General features: G+C 47.1%; 1 protein-coding gene across 1 annotated transcript in view; it reads right to left on the reverse strand.

The window, feature by feature from the left end:
* Positions 1-10,000, reverse strand: part of LOC134460184 (protein Shroom2-like) — a 61,371-nt gene that overhangs the window by 19,655 nt on the left and 31,716 nt on the right. Inside the window, exons 3-5 of the mRNA XM_063212636.1 lie at positions 4,117-4,245; positions 1,963-2,710; positions 1-1,776 (exon numbers count right to left, since the gene is read on the reverse strand). The exon at positions 1-1,776 is cut by the window's left edge and continues 300 nt beyond it. Of these exons, the coding sequence (XP_063068706.1) occupies positions 1-1,776; positions 1,963-2,710; positions 4,117-4,245 (2,653 nt within the window). The remainder of the gene's footprint in view (positions 1,777-1,962; positions 2,711-4,116; positions 4,246-10,000) is intronic.

Genomic DNA, 10,000 nt, shown 5'->3' on the forward strand with positions numbered 1-10,000 from the left:
TGTGCCCATCCCCTTGGCCTTACCCGCACCATTGGCATGTTCCTCTGGAGAGCTCAGTGGTCCTGGTTTCTGGCCAGATGGTCTGGTAAAAAGCGGTTGAGTAACACCCTCGAAAAACATCCTGCGGTCAACGAACGACCCAAGGGGCTCGAGCTTGAGGAGGCCCTTGCCCTCCACGCCCACCTCGTTGATCTTGTCCGGCTCGGAGAACGAGTGCACTCGCTTGCCTGCCGGGAAGCGCTTCCGTCCGCCGATGCGCGACACGTGATTCCCTGGCGCCTTGCCCGTCAGGATCTCCGCAACGCTCAAGTTCCCGTGCCCGACCCCGGCAACCTCATTTCCTCCGTGAAGTTCCAGGTCCTTCCGCTTGAAGGAGGTGGCCTGCAGCACCCGGGCCTGTGCCTCCTTCAGGTGGTCCTTGTAGGTGTTGGAGAAGGATCCATCCGAGGAGGAGGTGGAGGTCTCAGCCGACTTCCACACACCCCCAGCCTCCTGTTCCTGCTCCTCGTCCGCCTCACCGGGGCAGGACAGCGCCGCCGCGCTCCGGCTCTTCTGCAGCTGAGCGCGCTTGATAATGATCTCGTTGCGTAAGGTGGTGGCATATCGGTCGCTACGGCGGCCTTGCTTGTTGCCGCCCGGATCTGGAGAACCCTGATTGGGTATGGAGCCACCAGCTGTGGTGGTGGAGTTCACACTGTTTGCGGTGGTTGTGGCATCCATGGTGGCACCGGTAGAGGTACTGGTGGTGGTGGAAGTGCAAGAGGCTGAGGGCGGTGAACGCTTCCCAGTCAGCAGCTTGCTCTCCTGGGCAAGGCTGTGGAGGAGTGGGGTCTGCTGGGGGCAGATCTTGCGGCCCTCTTGCTGTGTCACCCACAGTGGGTCCGACAGAGGCTCGTGGTGCAACTGAGAGGCACCAGAAGCGGCTCTTCCAGGCTCGCTATGTGATTGACAGTGACCGCCAATGCCAACACCTCCAGCCTTCCTCTCGTCAGAGATCGAACGAGCCATCCAAACATTGGATGCCCCTGCTTCTGATTCCTGAGGAGGGCTCATGGGTTTGCTGTACCCGTTGTAAGCCTGTCCCTGTCCATGTCCGTGATGGCCAGTAGAGTACTTGTTCTTGACTGCTCGCTGAGACCCACTGCCACCACCACTCTTCTCACTCCCGCTACCCGTTTGTGGGCTGTCCGAGTCACTTCTCCAAGACTCCGCTAGGTACTTTGAACCTTGAGGGGCAGACATGGAGTATATCTGTTGCTGCTGGTGATAGGGTGCGTAGTAGTACCTCGAACTTCCTCCTCCCCCTGCTCCTCCTCCCTGGTTCTGGTCCGACTTCTGATGATGATGATCCGGTCTCTGGTCCAGAGCGGTGCTGGACAGCGAGGAGGCCGAGGTTCTGCCCTTGGTGCCTCGGCCACCGCCACCACCACACAGGTTAGCGGGCAGGTCCTGCAGACTGCGGTAGTAGCCCCCGACGCTCTGCATCTTCTGGGCCCCCGCTAATGCACTTTTGGGGTGCAGATTGAAGTGGCTCTCGTCGCTATGTTGGCGCTTATGGTCAGGTCCTGAGGCTCCAGGCACGGCCAGACCACCTGGACCCCGTATGTCAGTGCTGGACAAGGAGCTGAGTTTACTGGGGTTATTAGGGGGCAGAAGGTTGGCATTGTGGTCCGCTGCAGGGTGGAGATGAAGGAGGTTGTGGATGTCCCCTTGAGCCCCTGGTGGCGCTGTGGGGAATCCATGTGTTGAGTGTCTCACTCCACCCTTCATTGGAACCTGGAAATTCACAACATTATTTTATTTTATTCTTTTATTTTCAAGACACTGTATGTGTAATACCCCTTCCCTGTATCATACAGCTGACTGTAAAACAGCAATACCCACATACAAATAATAATGGGACAATAATAATGGGGAAAATACATACATTACATCAAATAGAAAAATGAAAACAAAATTCACCTGCAAGTTCTCTGGGGGTCTGAACAGTCTCTCCGTGGACCTGGACAGGGCCTTCTGCTGTGGGTAGGTGGCAGAACCGCCCTGTGGGTGGGGGACGGGCGCCGCTTTCTCATGGACTTTTGTTGCCGCGTAACTATCGCTGCGGGTGGGCGGCGGAGGAGGTGGGGGAGACGAAGACCCCTTCTTGTTTTCCGGAACGTGCCACACAGGGCTGATGTTCATCCTCCCTCCCCCTACTACTACTCCTCCTACTACTCCTCCGCTGACCCCTCCTCCTCCAGCTGCAGGGCAGGAGGAGGACGAGGAGGAGTATCTGGTGCCCACCTGGTCCTCCAGACGGGGGCTCACCCGGCCACCGTTCCCCATGGGGAGGTGCAGGTAGCGGGGGCGCTCCGGGTGCCCCACGGCCTCCCCCACCGCCTGGGTCCCACGGTAGAACATGCACTCCATGGACGCCGCCTGGTTCTTGGACAGGTTGTGGTCCAGGTTACTGGGACTCACAGACAGGGAGTTTGGGGCGTGTGGCTGTGGAGGGTCTCGCTTGCGGTTGGGGCCCGTGCAGGAGAGGTTGATGGCGCTAAGGTGCTTGGATAGGGATTGTGATGCCGAGGCGGAAGAGGTGGAGGTGCAGGAAGAGGAGGTCTGAGAAGGGACGTCCACAGCTTCCATGTCCTGCGGCGGGGTGATCTGGCTGGGAACTGGATGCTGCTTTGCTGGGTCCCATTTAGACACATCATTTGAGGAAGAGCTGTGCGTTTGGAATGAAAAAAAGTTATTAATAACAAACCTTACTCTGAGACTCAGGTACATTATCCTGGATACAAATGTTGCAAACACCTAATAACACTCTATCACAACAGCTATTACAGTTTTTCTCGATTGCCTCCACACAAGTTCTGGTACTTCACACACAATTCTCGGAACATCTCACCCATTTCCCAACTCCCCTAACCAATGTCACTGAACACTAAACACAATTCCTACTTAACACTCAAATTCCAGTTTTAAAGCACACTCTTTTCACACCATTACACACAATTCTCTGGATTACACTCAATTTTCATAAAGAAAAACACTGGGTTTCTCATGGAACACACTGTCATTCACAACACTACAATCAACTGCAACTATGTTCACTTCCTCATCACATGGGCAAACTCTCTTCATACCGGTTTATAATCTGAAATCATCACCCCATAAGGACACACATTGCATGTCATATTGATGAAAAATGAGTGGATGCAAGGAGAAAACCCATTTGTTTAGTTTTTGAACTCAAAACTATGTTATACAAGACATAACTTTCATGCGGTTACCCAATATTTTACAATACATTAGTGCAATTTTTAAATATTTTTAAAAATATGTAAAATATATACACGTCTGTGTACTCCGAGTCTAAAAACAATATTTCAGTATTTTACTACAGAAAAATATCCTCTTTAGTAAGTAGAACACTGAAGAAAATAAGTTTCTACTGTGTTTCAAGTTGAGTATAGAGTTTTTTTTTCATAGCAATAGGCTATACAGTAATGTAATGGGTTTTTTGTACTGCCAAATAGGCAGTGGGGTTTATCTTTGTGTTATTTTTGTGAAAAAGACATACAAATCTTTCTGTTTCTGTTTGTGTGTTGTGGGAATGAAGTTTTTCCAACTTATGTCACAGTATCCATACAATCCAGAACAAAAAAAGCCCAAGTTACTGGGAGAAATTAGTTTTACCCTGTGCCCAACAGTGTTTTAATGGGTCTGCAAATGTGTATTGTAGTGACTGTCTGTGTGTGTCATTTGACGACAAAATGAGGTTTTTAGAAGAGAGTACATTGTTTTGAGACATTTTTCAGAGGTAGTGAAGAGTTTGGCCCGTTGTGTGTGAGGTTTGGAGATTTGTGTGTAGAGTTTTGAGAATTCGAAGAGCGATTCCGAAAATTGTGTGTAGGCAATTGAGAAAAACTGTAAATGCCCATAATATGATGTGCTAACACGTCATAATATGATGCCCATAATATATGTGCCAACACGTCATATTCATAAAGGATTCAAGTTCCCCTTGTATTACTTGTCAGTTCTAACCTTATGCTGTGTTTTACCTGTTATACATATTCATGAAAGACTCAAGTCCATGTGTTACCAGTGTCACCAGTCAGGTCTCACCTTATGTTGTGCTTTGCCTGCCATACTGGCTCCGGTTCTGGGTTCTGTGGGATCTTCTCGGTCTCAGGCTGGCTCTCCACCAGTTTGGATGCGTGCCAGGAGTGTGGTCTACTCGCAGAATCATTCCTTCTACAGGGTCCAAATCAACACACACACACACACACACACACACACACACACACACACACACACACACACACACACACACACACACACACACACACACACACACACACACACACACACACACACACACACAGAGAGAGAGAGAGAGAGAGAGAGAGAGAGAGAGAGAGAGAGAGAGAGAGAGAGAGAGAGAGAGAGAGAGAGGAGAGAGAGAGAGAGAGAGAGAGAGAGAGGAGAGTGAGACAGAGAGAGAGAGAGAGAGAGAGAGAGAGAGAGAGAGAGAGAGACAGACAGACAGACAGACAGACAGACAGACAGACAGACAGGGAGACAGAAACATATACAGAGACAAAGACACACACACCAACATTTAGATTCAGGTACCATTCAAACACTGATTCCACAAGAATAAGGTAGTCAACTTTGACTGTCCACTTGTAATCACTCAAAGACTGACGTATGGACAAAATGAGACGACGTACCCTTTGAAGCGGTTCTTCCTGAATTGCATGCAAAGAAGTCAGAATAATACAAAAAACATTTAGCCCTAAATTACACCAACTATAAAGACAGCAAAACCATCTAATCCCAACAGAAACAACATTTGTATGATTTTGTAGAAAGATTTGGCTGTTGACGTATAGTGGCAGAAGTGTCTGTTGAAGTGTAGTGGTGCTTTGGCTTTAGATCACAGCAATACAAAAGAAAGGAAGACTGATGCTCACACCCAGTAAGAAAACTTAAAAACACATGCCTATACAAAAGTGGGCTTTAAAAAAACACTTTTGGACATCTTTCTTTTTTAAATTAAAAAATGTATTTATTTCTACTGAGGGTGAGCTTCAGTCTTGATGATTTTGCATGGCTACAGCATTCTTCTATAACATCACAACTCTTTAAGGGAACACCACGGTCGGGTGGTGAAAAACAGCAGGCTATTTACGTCCAGGTTGATTGAAGGCGGTGAACATGTCAGAGGGGTAAGAGGATTATGGGTAATCCTCCACGTGCACGTGCAGGAGAAGAGGGCAGCTCCCCGCCGCTAAACCAGAGCCAGGGCCATAAGCTAAGGCATGGAGGAGGAGAAGGAGGCTACACGTACATTAATGTACCCTAGTGTTTCAACCCCAGGGGGTGTTAAAGAGCCCTTGGGGGGCATTGGGTGGCACTCAGTTGCAATTGGGGACAATACACTATCCTTTATTTTTGAATACTAAGGCAGGCTTATGATGATTTTTTTGTAGGGTCCACTTCAATATTTAACCTCCCATCCTCCCTTGTGCTTTTGATGACGTCGCAAAACATCATTGATGATAGAAGTTTAATTCAACAATTCGCAATTCAAAGGTGATTTTCTCATTTGCAATTGGAATGTTGAATGGGAAAAAGTCCCCAAAAAGTTGTTTTGCCTACATTGAAAATGTGGAAACTTTACGGTTTTCCTCCAAGGAGGTGGGGAGTCAGCAAAGCACAAGACCACAAGCACAAGTTGAGGATGGAAGTTTGGATAATGGAATGGACTCGTGGGTGGAGGTTGCTGGGGGGCAGATAGAGGGTGGGAAGGCTGAAAAGGAGGAATGAGGTGTGGGGTGGCGATAAAAAGGCATGGAGGAAAGGGAGGGGGGCTACAGGAAGTAAGTGGGTTGAATCAAAAAAACAGAATCAAGAAAAGTGGTAAGCAACTCTGCTGTTTTTAGTTTGCAATCATTCACTTAACTCTTTTTCTCTACCTGTATCTGGGACTGAATAAATGGAAATCTTCACATACATTTAATGAGTATGGACTGACTTGAAGCGAGGGTAGAGAGTGGAGGGTGGAGGTCAGGACAGCAGGTGGGGGTCGGGGCATAGGTGTGAAAAGGTGTGGTATGAATGTCACAACAAGCCACAGGAATGATAAAGGAACGGGAGCAATAAAACAGAAAGGTGTGTATTGGAGGCGGCTGTCTAGCCAGTGACATTGTCTGGGAATACACATCACACTGCTGGGGAAGACCGATGCTGAATAGGATGCAGGAGAGTGCAGGTGTGAAGGGACAGAGGCCTATTGTGGCTATCCACAGGTCAATGGAAAGAAAACAGAAGCACTATTTTGTAAACTCTTTCTTGGGAGTAGAGACGAATGGAAACGAAAAGTCATGGGAAAAGCAAAATAAAAGTCATGGGAAAGGCAACATGCAAGACAAACAAATGCAACCCAATCACATGGGTGTGGAGAAACACAGTGGGTTTAGATTGTGTTAAATGAGGATGATTCTGGGAAATGATAAGTTAATCATGCTTATGTGTTCCAGTTTGGTAGGTCGCAACTCAAAACAGCTCTGTCTACATTCAACATATGTTCAACATTTTAGGATCTCAAAAATGGCTGAGAACCACTGGGTTAAACCAAAACAGAAAAACAAGGTAATCATGCTTATCATAGAGTGTGCAGAGGGGTCAAGCTTATAACTTGATAATGTAATAACTCCTGATAATGTAAAAACCTACACCTACAAGAATCACCTCATCCTGACAATGTAATAACTACCTGATAATGTAACAAAGTGTGTTATCATTATCATTGTGTGTAACAGTACAGTGTTAAAGTGTATAACAGTGATGTAATCCACCAACATGCGGTGCGAAGTTTGCATTGATAACTGTAGGCTGTATTGATATGTGACTCTGTTCTGTATTGTGACTGGACCGCTGTGCAGCCCGCCCCCTGGGGTCTTGCTTGGCTATTGGGCAGTCGGGCCACGCTATATGGTTGTGACGCAAGGTAAATCAGATATGGAGTTTGGACATGCAGACCATCACCACTAGGTTTAGCAGCTACTCAAGTACGCTTCAGGTGGAAACACAGAATGGGCAGAGGCTGGGTTTGAGGTAGATCTTTGGAAAGCTGGGGAAGAACTGAGAATGGAGTGGTTGAGGATGTTTAAATCTGATGGGCTGAGAGGAAGGAGGGAGGTCAGAGACCAATAGATGCACAAATTGATGAGTTAGATCTTCAGGGGTTCTAAGAGAAACAGAAAACAGAGGATGGAGGACTGAGGTGGAGGATGTTCATTCGGGTGTGGGGGGTGGGGTTGCTTGAGGAAGGTACAGCTACTGAGGACCATGGGATGGGGGAGGAAGCTTAATCTGGCAGACTGAGAGAAAGGAAGGAGGTCAGAGACCATTTGAGGTGATGCACAAACAGATGACGTACGGATGAGATAGATCTTTAGACGCCCTAAGAAGCAGAGACTGAGGATGAAAGAAGGAATCAAGTTGAAGATGTTCATTTGGGGGATGGGGACTTGAGGAAGATAGGGATACTGAGGATGGGACAGCGGAGGATGGGATGGCTGAGGATGCTCCTTTCAGAGGGATGAGGGGAGGGCGGAGAGGCCAACCTGGGCCAACATTGGGCCACTTTACTTTATTGAAATACCTCATGGAACTCCTGAGAATCTTCGTAAGAAAGTTTCGGGCCACGTGCACTTCGTTCTCGGCAGGCATTGTTTGCGTTACGATATCAACCATTTTCATCTTCCTACACAAGAGGGGAAGAGTAGGAAGGAGGAAGGACACACACACATATACACTCAGTTGTCAAGCCAAAAGTATGAGAAATAGCTGATTTCGCTTGTACACACGTTTAACACAAATGCCATGCATGTTACATCACAAAGATAAAATGATGCTTACAAGGTAACAAACCTTACTGCTAACAAAAATAGAGCCTGGGAAGTCACATCCGGTCTTTTCACCAAAGTCAAACCTTTAGGGCAACACCAGAGTGCCAATGTTTTTTCTTATCCAGAGGTATTCCTGTCCCTACCAGAAACAAACCTCAAACAATTTAAGGTTGAGCTGTGTGCTGCTCTGCCACCTTCCACTACGTCATATGTACTCCCCCCTCTCTCTCTCTCTCTCTCTCTCTCTCTCTCTCTCTCTCTCTCTCTCTCTCTCTCTCTCTCTGGTCAACGGACTTAGTGCCATGTTTTCCCTCAGGTAGGCTAAGACGTGAGGCCGTAGTTATAATTACGCCCGTTAGCGTGAGAAGGCCTCACCTCTTGACCACTTCTCCCTGTACCCAAGGCAGAGAGAGGGAGAAAGAGAAAGAAAGAGAGAGAGAGAGAGAGAGAGAGAGAGAGAGAGAGAGAGAGAGAGAGAGAGAGAGAGAGAGAGAGAGAGAGAGAGAGAGAGAGAGAGAAGGAGTGACAAACTACAAGAGAATACAAAGGCCATCTGGCCTGGTCTCCTGGGGTCTTCAAAGCCCACTGCAAGACAGGAGATTAGTACACTATATGGCTTAGCGTAATTTAGCTGATCTCGTACAGTATTGTCTTCATGCTGTGATAGATTAGCCAAGGCCAGCTAATTTGTACTTTTTTAGTCAGTCAGCAGCCTACAATCTCTCCTTGCCTTGTTAGCACATTAGCTCACTACACACTAGTTTCAGGGATGGATAAAGATTCCATTGGCCCCTGTGCCAGACAACAAGAAAGCCCCCCACCTGTCCTTGTCAATGTTTGAAGGCATTAGTATCAATCATATCTGCAGTCTATCTGGACTGTCTATCGGCAGACTATATCACAAGAGAGATATAATCCGGGAACTGTCGATTCAACATCTTGTGTAGGGGGGTCAATCTCAACTAATTTAACTAAAATAGGCTGCAAAGTTATCTATATCTATATCTATATAAAGCTTTAAGGAAAAGTGGTTTCTCATCTGGTGTCAACATGATGGACTTGTAAACAAACTAAGAGCTTTCATTTGTTTAATAATATGTCATGCACTCCCTTCCCATTAAGCATTTGGGTTTCTAAAAGGCTAGGATTTCCATGCTGTCTTTCATACCGGAAAAATTGTGCAAGGGAACATGGGATTTCGCAGCCTAGTCTCTCTGCTGTCTGTCATTTTTGGCATGTCAACAAAGCTTCGGTTACACTTTACTTGATGAAGGCATCATATGAATGACATAACAGTGTCATAACAGTGTCAAAACAGTTTCATGACAGTCATGGACAAATCATTTTATGGTCATGAAAAGTTGACATTATTAGGGCTGTCTTTACCATAACCGAATATCACTTGACACAATGTTTATAATGATAGGCCTACATGCATGACTGAGATACGACACTGTTATGTCATACGTATGATGCCCAGCATCAAGTTAAGTGTTAACAAAGTTTCTACTGTCACTAGACCACACATAAAGCCAGGTGTTAGTTTCTTTCTGCAGTCTTTCTGTGGTCTGCTTTTGTCATTGTTAGCATATTAGCTTCTCTGTGTAAATGCTAAACTACACACTAGTTAGCAGACATTGGTTGGTTTCTACCGTGAGCATCTGAGGCAGCATGCGAGTTAAAAGGGGCAGAAGGGGGCACAGGCGTCTCCATAGAGATGCAAATGCTTCCTGTTTCTGGTGCCCTCATCGCCACGGATACAGCGGGACTTGCTCAGATATTTGGGAGGAGGGGCTGACTGGAAATACCCCTCCCTCCGCCCCAAATTCTCTAATTCTCTCTACCAACCCCCACCCCCCTTTCCCCCATCTCAAAACTCAAAACTCAAAAAACACACACACACACACACACACACACACACACACACACACACACACACACACACACACACACACACACACACACACACACACACACACACACACACACACACACACACACACACACACACACACACACACACACACACACACACACACACACACACACACACAGGCACTGGGTTAAGCTAAGAGTAAAGTGAGTTTGTT

The sequence above is a fragment of the Engraulis encrasicolus genome, chromosome 12, assembly GCF_034702125.1.
Source record: "Engraulis encrasicolus isolate BLACKSEA-1 chromosome 12, IST_EnEncr_1.0, whole genome shotgun sequence".
NCBI classification, from domain to species: Eukaryota; Metazoa; Chordata; class Actinopteri; order Clupeiformes; family Engraulidae; genus Engraulis; species Engraulis encrasicolus.